The sequence below is a fragment of the Marmota flaviventris genome, chromosome 3 (assembly GCF_047511675.1).
Source record: "Marmota flaviventris isolate mMarFla1 chromosome 3, mMarFla1.hap1, whole genome shotgun sequence".
NCBI lineage: Eukaryota > Metazoa > Chordata > Mammalia > Rodentia > Sciuridae > Marmota > Marmota flaviventris.
In genome coordinates, this window is record NC_092500.1 from 48728767 (window position 1) to 48746632 (window position 17866).

The 17866-nt window shown below is 34.4% G+C and overlaps 1 protein-coding gene across 3 annotated transcripts in view; it reads right to left on the bottom strand.

Annotated features, from left to right (window-relative positions):
* Positions 1–202: 202 nt before the first annotated feature.
* The window catches only part of Rap1b (RAP1B, member of RAS oncogene family), a 41883-nt gene continuing 24219 nt past the window's right edge, over positions 203–17866 (bottom strand). For 2 of the 3 annotated variants that reach the window (XM_027924973.2, XM_027925040.3), the window contains exons 2-8: positions 10007–10089; positions 8950–9018; positions 7707–7763; positions 6512–6652; positions 4601–4744; positions 3996–4112; positions 203–1525 (exon numbers count right to left, since the gene is read on the bottom strand). In XM_027924973.2, the coding sequence (XP_027780774.1) occupies positions 4026–4112; positions 4601–4744; positions 6512–6652; positions 7707–7763; positions 8950–9018; positions 10007–10063 (555 nt within the window). In that variant the 5' untranslated portion in view covers positions 10064–10089 and the 3' untranslated portion in view covers positions 203–1525; positions 3996–4025. Of the gene's footprint in view, positions 1526–3995; positions 4113–4600; positions 4745–6511; positions 6653–7706; positions 7764–8949; positions 9019–10006; positions 10090–10480; positions 10660–17866 lie in introns of all 3 variants that reach the window. The other variant, XM_027925109.2, reaches the window with a different exon arrangement.

The window sequence follows — 17866 nt, forward strand, 5'->3', positions numbered from 1 at the left end:
ACATAATACCTTTGTTTATTTAGTTTTTTTTTTTTTTTTAATGTGGTGCTGGGGATTGAACCCAGTGCCTCACATGTGCTAGGCAAGTGCTCTGCCACTGAACACAACCCCAGTCCTTTCACACATTTTTTCTGGAATTAATTAGTCTAGTTTACTCATGTTAAATTATGAAATCACAATGTGTAAAATAACACCTATTACATTTAAAAAGAAGGTAAACCCATATTTATTTACTAGCACTGTTAAAACATTACACAAAACACATTCAAGTGGCAAGTAATTATAATGCAAGCGCTTGCATGGCAATCCAAATTTATTGAACTACTGATGCTAAGTTATACAAAATTGCACCACTTTAATTAAGGCTTTTAGTTTACATTTGGCCACCTCAAAGTAGTTGTAACATTAGGTTGGTCAATTTAAATACTGTGGCTCCCTGTTGGATAGACACACAATCTTTACACCCAAACGTTAAATGCATACAAAGCAACAAGGCATTGTTAAATAAAACAGCAATAGTTACTGCAAATTAGGCCTTGTGACCAATTATACATGATTAAAATTACTTCCCACATTCACATCCACAGTACTCGTCCACCATTTAACATCTCAACCAAAACGTTACACATGTGAAACAATCACTAACAGGCAAAAATACTAAACCTGTATATTTGGTATTGCAAATACACTTATGCATGAGCAAGCAAGGGATTCACAGTGAGAATCTACAGCTGCAGAAGCCTGAAAATGATTTACAAAAATTGTTAAATCATTAAAAAATTGTTGAAAATATACACTTCTTGTTGTAGACCCCCACTGTACACACAACTACAAACATTGTTCCCTATGTAAACAAAAAAGGGAAACACATAATAAGGAGATTTGAAAAGTCTGGACATTTCCTTCCCAACAGATATTAAAGGCAACGTCTTTAATCTAAGACATCATACTGAAAGGACTATATTTTAAAGACAAGATCACTGTCTCCACAGGTTTTTGAAAAATTAAAAAAAACTATATAGCTGTGTTAATCAAAGCGCTTATTTTATACAATACAATGATAATGACCTTGGATTTAAAAAAAATTACAATAAGCTACAAGTATCAAAGAAGCAAAGTTTATCTGGAGTAGTCTATATAGGAGCTCTTTGGACTTTCTTTTATTATGCTAAAATAGTGGTGCTTTCAGGATTTACATTATTGTACTCTCCAATACAAAGTATGGGGTGTGTTAAAGTATACAGTACACCATTTTCATACATGTACAACATTGGTGGATGAAGAATGTCTCTTAGCAGTAATACTGGATGTAGCCTCTGGTTTTACCAGCTGCATACTCTAGGACTATTATATAAGTAAAAATCTCTCTTGTGATACTGAAAAGTGATTAGAATGTGCAAACTGATATAGTAGCTTTCATCCGCCTCTTAAAGGGTACCACCACAGGAAAGTCCATATAAGATGTTGGTAGGTTTAACAAAGTTGGAATGCTGGCACTGTTGAATTGGGCAACAGTTCTTCAGACCTTTTAAAAGAAAGGAAAAAAAAAATTTAATTGAACCCAGTGTATTAAAGATCCAAAGGAAACAATAAAACAACATTAAAAAAAGAATTTTTTTTTTTAGTTGTAGATAGACACAATACCTTTATTTTATTTATTTTTATATGGTGCGAGGATTACCTCACACACGTGCTTGGCATACCACTGAACCACAACCCCAGCCCCAACTTTTTTTTTAAAACTTTCTGTTTAGTAACTTTATTTTATGTATTTATTTATTTTTAAAATATCTTTATTTTTTATTTAATTTTTTTTTAATGTGGTGCTGAGGATCAAACTCAGGGCCTCACGCATGCGAGGCAAGCACTCTACCACTGAGCCACAACCCCAGCCCTTATTTATTTATTTTTTTATGTGGTGCTGAGGATTGAACCCAGTGCCTCATATGTGCTGGGCAAGTGCTCTACCACCAAACGACACCCCCAACCCCCCAACATTTTTGTAATATTAGAAATACACTACAGACTCTTGTTTCAGTCATTACATGAATGACAATGTACCATAACTCAGAGTAAAGACATTTTCACCTCTGCATTCCAAAAAGATGAAGTCTATTTTGCTACTCTCTTGAAAACCAGGGTTTCTAGTATGAGAAAAGTTAAGACTTTGCTTCCTTACTCTTAAAAAGTAGCTAAAATCTAGGTTCAGAGAGGCAATATTTAATACCTGTGGCTATTTCTTATGTTAAGTGGCCCCATGCTATTTCAGTACTTTGATTCGTATCTTTTTAGAATTTATCTCATGATGTTTTTTACCACTTTATAGTTGAGTTACATTACTTCCAAATTTTGTATTCATAGATTTTGGCAAATTTTAGATATCAAAAAAGTGGTACTGTACTGAAAATCACATTAATTTTTCCTTAGAGAAAACTAAAGTTTTAAAATAATATTTGTAATGTAAAAGAAGTAAAATCTGAACTGTGGAATATTTATTTACTTCCGGTGACCTTCTACATATATGCCTAAGCTTTTAAAAAATATATATATATTTTTTAAACTCCATTTTTCTGGGGATCAGACTTGTTTCCAAGCACATGTAAATACACATGTGGCTGCTGAAACTATTTTCACAAATACCTAGAACCTTAGGTCTTTATTCTAGTTTGAATGAGGTTTGTAATGTAATTTTCTAAAACCTAGCAGACTGAAAGTAGCAAATTGGAAAGGACAGATGGGAGTATATAAGCTCAGGCACATATGGGATGCAAGTAAGAATGAACATTCAGTCAGGTATGAGAGATTATCATTATAAGAGGATCTATTACTAAACAGAGGACCCTAACTGCACAATAGGGACATATACTGTAAAAAGATAATGACACTATGGGCCCATTTAACACTGGGGGAAACAGTCACAAAAGTTAAAAGTTCTCGGGGATAAGAGTACAGTGAAATAATGCCTTAGTAATAACTGAACAGGAAACCAGTTTCATTGGTAAAAAGTAGCAGCTAATGGTTTGAATGTTCACTATGTACCAGGAACTGATCTGTTTAAAGTATCAATCCTATTTAATATGACTGTTTTCAAAAATATACATAAAAACATTGTGTGCTCAGTTTTTTTTTTTTTGCTCACATCTCTGGGTTATGTTAGTGTTTTTCTGTCTGGGAACCCTCCAGCCCAATACAGCTAACTTCCACTTGTCCTTCAGATCTCAGCTTAATGTCTCCTACTTTTGACTGACTTTCCTGAATTCTTACACATTTGGTGCCCCAATTATATGCTCCCACAGTACCCATCACAGCACTCAGAAGTCAGACTGCCTATCCAAATTCTGGCACTGCTATTCACTAACAGGGGTTTTCACAAGTGACAGTTCCCACCTCCGTAATGTGGGAATAATAACAACCAATCATCATCATCATCATCATTCCAGAGGATTGTTGTGAGAATTCAATTAATATACAGATAGGGATCCTTAAAAAGAGTGCTGGGCACATGGTAAATGTGTCAGGGTTTTTTAGTACTACATTGGATTTACTCTCATTGCATTTATGACATTTTGCAACTGTTTGTCTCTCTCTTCCATCACACTTAATTAAGAGGCAAGGAGATAAGGCAGGTCTCCTTTACCATTATATTGCCTGCACCAACCAGTGTCCTATCACTTATATAAATGGAATTTTTTTTTTTGGTAGGGCTGGGTTCTAATCCCAGGGCCTCATAGGTGCCAGCGAGTGCTCTATCACTAAGGTATAACCCATTCCCTGAATAAACTTATTTAGAATATCTGGTCATTTACATAGAATACCTTATTTCTGATGATAAGTAAATGAAATAATTGTTTTCATTAACAAGATATCAAACTAATTCATGAATGTAACCATCTACTTTTTAGAGCTAACAAAAACCAAAACTCCACTTGCTTTCCTGACAGTGTCCTTAGTGAAGCTGAGGGATTAACAATTAGAGGAAAGATAAATCAACATACCTGGCTCAGAGCTACAATGCATTCAATATATTAAAGCAGCTGACATGATGACTTTTTGCGGGCCTTCCCAGGCACTGGAGTTTTTCTGTTAATTTGCCGCACTAGGTCATAAAAGATCTGCAAACATATTACAAAAACCCCAAAACTGAAAAAGTGAAATGAAAAAAATGGACATTTCCAAGGATATAAATGTACCACCAGGAAACAAGAAAGTAAAACCGAGCATTCTTACAAGTGCCAAGTTCACTTGGAGTGGGTTAAAATTGTTCTCCTTAAATTAAGTTCATATAATCCAAGAATGCCTTTTTGAAGTTTTCTCTTTTACATAACATCCTTCATGATGAGTTAACCTGTCTTTCCCAGTCCTATATTCTATCTAACCTTCCTTTCTTGGGATAAAATTTAAGTGCACAAGCATTTAATAACTGAAATAGTACTTATTTATATACATATATTTAACAAGAATTTTTCTGCCTATAAGATCAACATATCACTCTGAATACATATTAAGTTTGAGTTGTATTAAACACACACACACACACACACACTTTTCCATTAATTTTAAATAATCAAAATAAAAAACTACTTTTAGTATCTGACCATACCTCATTAACATTTATTTTTGATTTTGCAGAAGATTCTAAGAATGCACAGTTGTTCCACTGTCTTGCTAGATTTTGACCTTGTTCCTTTCCTACAACTCTTTCATCTTCCAAGTCACACTTATTACCAACCAGAATCATGGGAACCTAAAAAGACATTTGTGAGAATAAAAATAAATAAGTATGTATATTAACAAATTCAAATAAAAAGAATTCTAAGAGTTAACCTTAAAGATTACTTTTCCTATGGTGTCAGATACAATATGTAATAAAATTTACACTTAAAATATGAAAGCCTTAACAACATTAATTTGTAAGACTGAATGAACTAGTATTGGCTTTCAGGTCAATTGCGCTGTCAATTATTTCCACTGCCTTCTCTTCTCATGGAGATGTTAAAGGATAATTCCAAAGGGAACTAAATGGATATAACCTAGGCAATGTAGATACAAGTAAGAACCTTTCACAAAAAAATTTTAGAAAACAATGAATGTCATACTTACAAAAGAGGGTTAAAATGTATAACACAATGGATTTACAAATAATTATGGTAATCAAAAAAATACAACCTTTATAAAAGGAAATACAAAGGAGTTACTGTGAAAGTAAATAAAGGAGAAATTTGGCCCCCAAAGTAGAATTTTTAGTTTCTCACGTAATCTGATATTAAATAGTCAGAAGGTTTAATCAACTTAATTTACTAAAAATCAAGGCCATTATTAATGGCACAGTGTGTTTGCATTATGTGATATTTGTAATTTTAAAAGAACACTATAGGCAAAAATAATGCTTATTCTACCAAACCACTACCAATCATTTTCAAATCAGTTTTCTAAAGTATTTTGTGGAAAATAAATCCAAACAAAACCTCAAGAATTCTGGCTTTTTAATGAGGTATTTAATAAATATTTGTTTAATGCAAGTGATAGGAAAATAAAAATGTAGACTTTCCCCAAACTTCCTTGTTTTAGATGTTCAGAAAATGGCAGCACTTACCATTAGTGTGTCTCAACTCTTATAATATTAGCTCTAATTAAAGTACAGTACAACATTTCTTATCGTGTAGCATCACCATCACCTGGACATTTGTTGGAAATGCACAATTCAGGGTTCTATTATAGGTCTTCTGAGTCAAATTCTGAGGTGGTTGGGCCAGCAATTTATGTTTTAATCAGTCCTACAGATAATTCTGATGCATGACTTATTTTAGGAATCACTATTACAGATAGTGAAGAATTAAAATAATTTCCTTTAAGTTTCTTATTAACTGCATTACAGTACGTTCTGAAGGGCTGCCTTCCTTTTAAAATTATTATTATGCTCCTTCTCTGTCACTGCTGCTTGGTACGTTTATATTTATTTACATCAAATCCTTATTTCAAAGGCTCTTAAATCTACCAGAAATGTGACCAGAAGATTATTTGCTCTATTAGTAACATTTACATCCCATATTCCTTCCCACAAAATGCATTGTTTAAAAACAGAAGGGTTTAGCTGGGTGTGGTGGTGTAGGCCTGTAATCCCAGCAGCTCAGGAGGCTGAGGCAGGAAGATTGTAAGTTCAAAACCAGTTTCAGCAAATTAGCCAGGCCCTAAGCAATTCAGTGAGGCCCCGTCTCTAAATAAAACACAAAAAAGGGCTGGGGACATGACTCAGTGGTTAAGTGCCCCTGAGTTCAATCCCCAGTTCCAAAAAAAAAAAGCATAACATTTAATTTTCACAAGATAATGAGAAAATAGGGAATATAATGATATTTGAAAACATGTAAAGATACATTTGTGCCTTTTTTAAAGAGAAAGGTTCTGACCCTTAACCCAATACACAAACTTCAAATTTGATTTAAATTTAAACTTTAAAATTGAATACACTATAGTAAGGGATATGAAATAAGTTATTACTAGGAAGTCAGCTTACATCATCAGTGTCTTTAACTCGAAGAATCTGTTCTCTCAGATCTTGTAAATCATTAAAGGTGGACTGTGCTGTGATGGAATAAACTAAAGCAAAGCCTTGTCCATTTTTCATGTACAAATCCCTCATTGCTGTAAATTGTTCCTATAGTACAAAGAAACGAACATTAAAAAACAGAATATTTTGACAGTTAAAATCTATGATTATAACTCAATGAAGATTTTGTAGTTGTAACACTTCTTAAAATTAGTCCATAGCAAGTTATTATTTGAAAAGTTGGAAGCCTATTTAAAGGTAGCTTTTTAAATATATCATGAAGTGTGTAGCGCTTCCTAATTGTATCCCAAAATTATAGCCAGCTCACAACACTCTTGTTAGGTGGGTCTATCAGAATGCTTACCTACATTATGCCACGTCCTCACACTTCTCCTTCAATAAACTATGAGCATTTGAGGGTAAGAACAGTGTCTGGCATATCTCAGGTACTCAAACATTAGCTGAATGCATACCATTCACCCAGAATAAATCTTCCCTTTATCTTTGGATACTTGCATGTCCCTTGTCTCTTGCTATGTGATGCTCTGGACTACCTCCAGACTGTCCAAAAGAAGGCATCATAATAATGTGATCCCTAGAACTTGTGCCTCCAGAATTGTGAGCCAAAATAAATCTCATTTTTTTTATAAAGTAAGCCTGCCCCGGGTATTTCACAATTGTAAGGGAAAAACTAATATACTGGCCTATAAATAATTTGATGGAGGAAAGATATCAATGAAATCAGTACAGCGCCACTGAGGAACAATGCATGCCAAGTATTTTACACATTATTTGAAATATGGTAATATATTGTCTTAAAAGTATTAATGAGGGCTGGGGATATAACTCAGTTGGCAGAGTGCTTGCCTCACATGTACAAGGCCCTGGGTTCAATCCCCAGCACCACACACATGCAAAAAGAAAAAAGTATTATATAGACTATGAAAATTGTCATTCTAATAATTTTTCTAAATTCTTCAACAACTGATGCACTGCAATTAAAAATATTTTAAAAAGTAGAATCCAGACTATGAAAATAATAGCTTTAAATATTGATTCAAGTAATACTTAAGTAAACTAATATTTGCATATAGAGTAATAGCATTTACAAATCAATATTGTACAAACTGCATAAACTTTGGTAATTTGTTTACATACATACCGTTCCTGCAGTATCCAAGATTTCAAGCATACATTGTTGTGCATCTACTTCAACTTGCTAGAAAAAATTAAAATACATCTTTATTTTTTTATATATATAAAAGACTACCTTAAATAAATAAAACACAAAAGCTAAAATTAGAAACAGGGAAATTATGGCAGTTTTACTAGGTAATTATTGAGCAATAACAAGCCTTGGTCTCAAAATCATTCAACTCAGCACTTAATTCTGGATAAGAAATGATACCAAAATAGTTCAAGTAAATGAAAGAATAAAACAACCAATAACTTCAATACTATCAACAGTGATTTTCTCTATCAACTCTCCCATTATTCTTTAGAGGTCCCTTTTCTTTAGATAACTACACTTCCTCACCATTCTTGAACAAGTGTTCTAATAGCAAGGAAGCAGTGCCATAACTAAAAATAAATTCCATATCTCCAGTACCTCTTTTCACCTAATATTTCCTAGGGGGGAAAAGTTATTTAGAATCAAGTCAAAGACAAAGTAATTTCACAGTTGGGGAGCAGGAAGGAGTTTCCAGTGTTTTTGTAGACTGTGGACACAGGTAGAAAAGGAAACACCATATTTGTGAAGCAGCAGGGGCCAAACTGGCTGCTATATAAAGGTAGGGAGACAATTACTAAATTAAAAATGTCTGCACATTGTTTTATTGTCATATTCTGTGTTACCGGACACAGGAATTCACCTACATATCGTGAGCAGGAGTACTTTCTCAAGGAGGTATTAAGTAGGAAGGCTAGGGAGACTTCTGTATTCTTATCTCTAGTTTAAAAGAAGAATAACTCATCTTTCTAGGAGTAGTGGTAGGGAACATGGGGCTACAACTTGAAATGGGTTCTAAAGTCTGTGTCAAATTAACAATTCAGGGGTCAGGTTAAACTTAAAAGCTTTGTGAATATGTATGCATGTTTATGATTCTCTAAACTGTTAACATGCAATGCCAGGAAATACAGTTTTTCCCATTAATTTTTAAATTAACTGTCTCTTCATTCTACTGTGTATACAAACATTCAGTAATTATAAAAACATTGGGCTGGGGTTGTGGCTCAATGGCAGAGCACTCGCCTGCCATGTGTGAGGCACTGGGTTCGATCCTCATCACCACATTAAAAAAAGAATAAATACAGGTATTGTGTCCAACTACAACTAAAAAATAATTATTAAAAAAGTAATTATTATATTTCTACTAAAAATCAGAAGGACTTCTAAAGTAACCTACCTTTCTATAAGAATCTTCTATCGTAGGATCATATTTTTCAACAAAAATTCCTTGAACAAATTGTACAGTCTGAAAAAAATTAACATACCATTATACATCTAAAGAACAAATCCAAATTTGCAAATTATATTCTACATTTGATCCTCTGTATCTGTGGGTTCCACATTCTCAGATTCAACCAATCGAGGATCAAAGATATCTGGGGAATGGGGTTGGGGTGAGGAGAACCAGATTGCATCTGTGCTGAGCACACTCAGACTTTCTTAGAATCAGGTACAAAGACAAAGTAATTTCACAGTTGGGGAGCAGGAAGGAGTTTTTGTAGACTGTGGACACAGGTAGAAAAGGAAACACCATATTTGTGAAGCAGCAGGGGCCAAACTGGCTGCTATATAAAGGTAGGGAGACAATTACTAAAATAAAAATGTCTGCACATTGTTTTATTGTCATATGCTGTGTTATCGGACATAGGAATTCACCTACCTATTGTGAGCAGATTTCCTAAACAATCCAGTATGAAAGCTATTTACATAGCATTGGGTATTAGAGTTTTATGTATAAACTTACATACAATCAATATACTTCTCCATTACTTTAGATACAATTGAAAAAGTAGTTCATACCATATTATGTACACTTAATTGGATTCAAACATGAAATTCTTTGCTAGGTGGCCACCTGAAGTGGCCAAGTAAGATGGTTTATCTCACCAGGGAGAAAGAAAATGACTTTTTATAAGCTTTGACATTTCTAACATAATATATATAGTATAAGCTTACTCACAAGGAAAAATCCCCAAATCCCCATTCCTATCTGGTCCTCAAATGCAGACACATATTTATATGCTCTCTCTCTCTGTACTTAGCCCAAACTATGTTCTGTCATACCTCAAATATAATCCAGCCAAATATAACTAAAAATTCACTAAACTATAAGAAAAATACAATATTGCATCATAAGTTATTATCACTTTAACAAATACAAATAATGAAACCTAAAACTCAATAGAAAAAGACAGCTTGGTGTGAAAAGGTTAGGTTCCTTGAGAATAACTTACCAGAGCAGACTTTCCAACCCCTCCTGAGCCAAGAACGACTAGCTTATATTCACGCATGATGCAAACTTGTCAAAATTGAGTACCTTGTTGAAGAAGAAAAAATAATTTAAGCTTTATATAAATAAGACATTCAAATAAGTAAATTCATTTTTAGTGCAACTAGTTCATACACATATAACACTCTAGAAAGATGAATGGGATAGGACAGGGACTACATACAAAGCAGTTTATCATCTGTTTTGTTATACAAAGTTTTTTTTGTTTGTTTCGTTTTTTTGGATAGTGCTGAGGGGATTAAACCCAGGACCCCACTCAGGCCAGCCAAGCTGAACCTTCCAGTACTACATAAAGAGTTTTCTTTTTGTTTGTTTTGAGGTGCTAGATTCACCATCACTGAGCTACAACTCCAGCCCCAACCCACCTCCCACTTGAGACAGGGTCTTACTAAGTTACTAAGGCTGCCCTGGAACTTACAATACTGCTGCCTCAGCTTCCTGAGTCGATGGGATTGATTACAGGTGTGAGCCACCATGCTCAGCCTACACTGGTTTTAACGAAACACAGTTACACGTTTGTGTACTGTCTGGAGAGTTATGTAGTTGCAGAAGAGGCCATCTGGTCCATAAAGCCTAAACTATTTACCTGGTCAATCCCTGGAATAGATAAATGGTAAATGTGAATAAGCTGGCAGAGAGAGCAAAAAACCCAAATACATATTCCTAAAATAAGGGAAAGGTACACAAAGGGAACCTGAAAATCATGTGGAATCAGAAGCAGAACTGAAGAATATGAGTTTCTAGTCTATAAAAAAGTTTACTGAGTATTCAGTATGGTAAAAAGTGGAAACCAAAAGAAAATAAAAATGAAGTCAAACAGAAACAACCCTTACAAAGGCTTATCATTATGAAATATTATACTAAAAAAAGATGATTCTCAAAATTTCCAGGAGGGGACATTATGTGAAAATAAAAAGTTCTCACATTCCTGGAAAAAACTAAATGGTCAGTAGCCTCAATATAAAAGCAGTCACCAGAACAGATTTTAAACCTTCTTAATCAAGAGATGACAGTTCTTCCACGGCAACAAGCCTAGAACTAGTTTAAACAAGTTTAATCAACCAATAAAAATTTATCCCAGAATGCTTCTGTAAACAACCAATCAAACAGTGATGATTCCTTACTCCTGAAAGTCAGCCAAAAATTGACTCACTTCAATGAAAACATCTGAATGCCAACCATGTCTCACTTGAGTGACAGTGCTTCCTCAGCTGACATTCACTCCTAGTCTTTGAAAGTTTATGGATCTTTAAATTTCATAATTCCCCCAAACCCTATAAGACCAGTAGTCTGCTTTGCCCAGGATGATGTTTTGATTAAGTAATCAGGTTTGTATTATTTCAGATACTGAATATTATATTATCATTTCAGTTTACTTAAGAACAAGATTTGGCATCATTTGAAACAGGTTACCAAAAAGCTCCTCTTGTCCAACTTGTTCTTTAACTTATCTCAACATTAATGGGCACTCCAATTTGGTTCCTTGAGCTTATATTCCTCAATTAGTTGTTGTATTAGGAATGTAACCATGTAGGTCTTTGTATAAGGTAATGAAGCCTTTAGGTTTTGATGTGGAATTGTACTATATGGTAACTATTTTTGTCATTAGTTTTAATTCTTCATCTTAGTTGACTTTTATTCATCTATTTATGAAAAAAAAAATGTATCTCCATGTTTTATTTTGTCCTGGGTTGTTTTATTTCCATTTACTGAATAAGAAAGTGCTGCTCCATAGGGAACAAATGGCAACGCAAGCCCCAAAAAACTTCTAATCCAATGCAAACTGGCCTGGACCACTCAAGTGTTTTATAACCAGTAACCAACTCGGGAAAAGGTTAAGTGACTGTTTAACTTAAACTTGAAACATTGATAGCAATCACTATCCTATCAATTTATAATTATTCTATTTAGCCCATTATCATAGTAATTGCAAGGCTGTTAATTATATGGCCTCTCCCTAGCATTTGATTGTCTGAGAACCTGAGAATTTTTTTGAATACACTAATCAAAATTTTTAATTTTAATTTGTGGGAACACTTTACATCCAGTGAAACAAACAGATCTTAAGAATTAGTTATGCCAACATATGTGTAACCTATAGACACACCCCTCATTAAGATAAATAAATAAAATAAAGGTATGTGTTCAACTACAACTAAAAAAAAATAATAAATATTGGGGCTGGGGATGTGGCTCAAGCTGTAGCATGCTCGCCTGGCATGCGTGCGGCCCGGGTTGTGTCCGCCGAAAACTAAAAATAAATATTAAAAAATTCTCTCTCTAAAATAAATAAATAAATAAATATTTTAAAAAAACAAAAATAAACAAAACAAAACATTTCTATCTCCGCCAAAAACTAAAAAAAAAAAAATAAATATCAAAACATTTCTATCACCCAGAAAATTCCAACGTGTGGGGCTGAGGATGTGGCTAAAGCAGTAGCGCGCTCACCTGGCATGCACAGGGCGCTGGGTTCGATCCTCAACACCACATAAAAATAAAATAAAGATATTGTGTCCACCTAAAACTAAAAAATAAATATTAAAAAAAAATTCCAATATGCCTTTCTCAACTATCCCAAGAAACTTTCTTGAGTAACCGCTTTCTTATTTATCATGAGTTACACTGTCAAAGCTATAATCAGCCGAGGCATGGTGGCACAAGCCTACAATCTCAGCAACCTGTGAGACTGAGGCAGGAGGATTGTAAGTTCAAAGTGAGCCTCAGCAACTTACCAAGAGCATGTCTCAAAATAAAAAGGACTTGGAATGTAGCTCAGTGGTTTAAGCGTACCTGAGTTCAATCTCTGGTATAAAACAAAACCCCCAAATCATTACCACTTCTTAGAAAAACTCCTTTCTTTTTTATACTTCCCTAAATAACCTTAACTTCTATATTTACATGGTCAATGATAAAAATCATTAACTGGAGTTAGGGCTGACTTTTCAAATATCATAACAGTTTAAGAATATAACTATTTAACAAAGTGCCATTCAATAATCAACTTGGGTGTGTGTAGGGGGGGGGGAGGCGGATACTGGGAATTATACCCGGGGTGCTCTACCACTGAGCTATAACCCTGCCCCCCTTTTGAGAGAGAGAGAGAGAGAGAGAGGATTTTTTAATATTTATTTTGTAGTTTTCGGTGGACACATCTTTTTTTTTTTTTTTTAATTTTTATGTGGTGCTGAGGATTGAACCCAGCGCCCCGCACATGCCAGGCGAGCGCGCTACCACTTGAGCCATATCCCCAGCCCCAACCCTGCCCCTTTTTGAGACAGGGTCTGCTAAGCCCTGGGACTTAAACTTGTGATCCTCCCACCTCAGCCCACAAAACAGCTGGGATTACAGGTGTATATCACTGTGCTCGTTTAGTAATCAACTTCAACTGGTATTCTGAAGCCTCAAACTAAAAATGACTAAGATACTTTCCTCTGTTCAAACCTTCAGAAATCTTGAATCATTCTTTTTATACTATGTACATATTCTTTCTATCCCTCCTCCTCCTGCTCCTTCTCCCCCTTATCTGTGAAATAAACTACCTTTCTTGTGGGTTTCTTAGAAAGAAACAATTATACAAAAGCCCCTCCAAACTGCTGGAATAGAAGGCATTATGTATAGAAACTGAATTTAAATTCTGGTCTAGAACTTAGTTGATCGTCAAGAATTTCCACAAACCTCAAAAAGACTGAAAGAAATATGCTGTAGAATTCAGGAATCTGTTAGCTACTTATGTTCTGTAATGCCAGATCTACACCAACTAATTACTAAGTCCCTCAATACAAGGAAATGTTTAACAGTAGGATAGGAAAGACTATTTAAATAACCAATCCCATTTTAAAAACTGACCTTTAGAAAATAAGAACCTATTTAGGAAATACACTATTAGAGAAATTTATTTTAGGGATGAATTAATTTTTAAAGCCTATAGTGGCTAAGATTTTCATAGAGCCTTACAAAATAAACTAGCTACCAAAAAAACCTAAACCCAAATGTCACTGTTTTCTAAGAAATGGAAGCCTATGGACGAGGACACTCACTCAAACTGCAAGAGTCAATGTTTCATGTTTACCAAGAAACTGAAACACAATCTAAAAATCTGTCCAGTAATGGTGCATCAAGGGAAACAGCACCTAGTTCCCTATCCTTCCTCTCCTGGGAGTAGAGGTGGGATTGACCACCTTAGTCACAGGCAATCTTTTAGAGTGATGAAACCCCAAACATAACACAACTGACTAAACCAACATAAAATCACCATTTAAAAACATTAAATATTAAAAGGCAACATTTATGGGAATTGCCTTTTTTTAAAGGAATTTTTTTATTTCCTTATCTCACAAATAAAGGTAACTGAATTGGTGGTGGAAGCTGCATTTCTTAATGATAGGTAGGACATTTCCCCATTTCTACCTTTATCCATGAATATTACTTGTTGCTAAAATGAGGCGCTAGAGATGTATCTCAGTGGTAGAGCACTTGCCTCACAAATGCAAAGCCCTGGGTTCAACCCCCAGTGTCTATCTTTCTCTCTCACACACATATACACACAATGAGTCAGGTTCTTCCATATTATTGTCTACTGGTAACTTGTTACTTTTATTACTACTGATTAAAATGTTTATTTTATGATGTATGACATTTTCTTTACCCATTCATACCAGTTGATAGGCATCTGGACTGCTTTCAGTTTGGTTCAAATAATGCTCATAAACTTGTTTTGATTTTAATAACTATACCACTAAGTTTTCTTTTTTCTTGTTTTCTATTTTAGTACAGTAGGTAACTGTGGTTGACAACAATCAATTGAATTTCAAATAACTAGCAGAAAGGATTTTGAGTGCTGCCAACACACAGGAACCATAACATGTGAGGTGACAGACATGCTTATTGCCCTGACTGATCATTACATACTGTAAATAAATGTATTGAAATGTCACAGTACCCTATCAATATGTATAATCATTACATCTCAACTAAAAATAAAAAACATCATTATTATTTTTAACTACAAAGCTTTACAGTAAAAAGAAATTTAACGCATTTCAAATTTTCAAACAGTAAAATAAGGCCAAAATGAATATTTTCAAACACAAAAATATGACAAAATACAGCTGACTTGCTGATAAAGAACTTTCTTTTCTTGTGGGGCTGAGAATGGAACCCATGTACATGCTTAGACAAGTACTCTATCACTTATATAACAGTCTATCAGCTACAATAACCCTCAGCCCCTCTATTTTTTAAATCTGTACTTTCTAACACATCAGCCTTGAAAAGTTATTTAAAGACTCTAAGAATGAACTAACATTCACTAACATTGTGAATGCCAAATCTGAGTGGCAATAGCCATTAGTAGTTCTGTTTTCAAAGATGGTTGCATCTAGTTTTAGCAGAAAATACAAGTATGTTCAATAAGGAATACTGTCATTCGTTGGCCTGTTTATTTGTGAGCAGTAAGCAAGCCTTCCTGTTCAAATGTTGATTCAGGTTAAGAATGAGTACTTTGAAATGTGTGAATATCTTAAAATTTCACGCACAATTTTAAGACAAGGAAAGTTACATAAAAATTTTCAATGGGATTTGTGATAACTACTATCTGAGGTATTGAAATTAACCATTCTCTTTCATAGAGCCTCAATGGGGGACAATTTTGACAGCATAGCATAGCTATGACACTTGAGTTTTTTTTTTAATATTTATTTTTTCAGGTGGACACACCATCTTTATTTTACATTTATGTGGTGCTGAGAATCAAACCCAGTGCCTCAAACATGCTAGGCAAGAGTACTACCACTTGAGCCACATCCCCAGCCCCTGACACCTGAGTTTTGAACCTAGTTTTGTATAATCTTGGGGAAGTCATGAAACCTTTCAGAGCCTCATTTTCCTTAGGTAAAATGGATTTAGTACTACCTACATGTTAAGATTGTAAAAATGGGATTGCAAAAAATGGTAAACTAGTTGGGTATGGTGGCGCACACCTGTAATCCCAGCAACTAGGAAGGCTGAGACAGGCAGATCACAAGTTTGAGGCCAGCTTCAGCAACTTAGTGAAACCCTGTCTCAAAATAAAAACGACTAGGGTATGTAACTCCTGGATTAAATCCCGAGTATCCCCCATAACCAAAAAAAAAAAAAAAAAAAAAAAAATCCATTAAAACAAACTCCATGAAGACAAAGATTTTGGTCTGTTTTATTTATGTTGATATATCCCCCAAACCTAGTGCCTAGAATATAACATGTGCTCAATAAAGTAAGGAAGAAATGCAATTTCATAATAGTCACAGGCATGATACTTTGCACACGGTAAGTCAACGAAAGATAACTTTTAGAAATGTAGTAGTGATAAATAGCAATGGTCTGAACTGACATTCAATAGAATGAAGCAGAAGGGATGTGCCCTCAGTTGGAATCACTGCTCTATCCTTTTATCTGCTAGCTCAAGAAAACATTTAAGAATGTAAATGAGGGCAAAAAAGACAGCTTCTATAATTATAGTTTTATTTGATATAGAAAGTTCTCCCTTGATGAGCAAAGAGCTGCAATGCACAGGCTAAAACTATTTTAGGTAAACTCTATGCAGACTAATTTTGATGCCCAGTATTATTACTTCAAGGATACTGAGAAAACTTTGAGATTGTATTGTAGTGTGGTTCCGCCATTATTTGTGGCTTTGCTTTGCAAAATATCTGCAGTCCAAAAATACTTATTAGAAAATTCTAGAAATAAACAATTAAGTCTTAAATTGCTAACTATTACAAGTAGCGTTATGAAATCTGCTGTCCCACTTTATCCCACTCTAGATGTCAATCATCCTTTGGTCCAGCATATATATACTGCATGTGCTACCTATCCAGTTAGTCACTTGGTAGCCACTTAGTGGCCATCTTTGTTATCAGCTCAACTCTTATGATCTTTCAGTGTTTACGTTCAAATAATCCATATTTTACTTAAAAATGGCCCCAAAATGCCAAGAGCATGATACTGGCGACTGATATGCCAAAGATAAGCTGCAAAGTGCTTTCTTTAAATTTAGATGAAAATCCTGAACTTAACAAGGGGGAAAAATGTATGCTGAGGTTCCTTTGATCTATGGTGAAAATGAACCTTCTAGCCACAAAACTGAAGAAAAAAGAAATTTGTGCTAGTTTTGCTCTGCAGTTCAAATCGAAAAAGTTATGGCCAATGAGTGACAGGTGCTTAGATAAGATGAAAACACAATAAATTTGTAGCTGGAAGATGTGACCAGAAAATGTGTTTCAACTGACAGCAACGTGTAGTATGAGAAAGCATTGGGTTATAGTTATATATAATTAAAAAAAAATTCAGTACTACCTTTGGAACATACCCCTCCCACAAAAGGTGATTACCATAAAATAAACTTCAAATTCCCTGAAATTTTAAAAACATACTAGTGGTGGGATGACTATTTTTCTTTTCTGTTTGCTTATGTTTTTCCAATAGTTCATTATTAGTAAACAAAAACTGTATAAAATACAAATGAAAATTTACACAAAACTGAAGGTAGAAGAGGAGTTTCTTGGCAAAAATTTTTCTGGAGTTGTGGCTCAGAAGTAGAGCACTTGCCTGGTATGTGGAGGTCCTGGGTTCAATACTCAGCACCGCATATAAATAAATAAAATTAAATAAAAGATCCATTGACAACTAAAAAATATCTGAAAAAAGTTTTAGAATTAACAACCTTCGAGAAGTTAAAGTCAACACCATTATAAAAGTTCAAAAATTATGGTGCTATTTTGTTGATTGTAAAATGTTCTAATCTGAACTTCCAATACATGTGGCA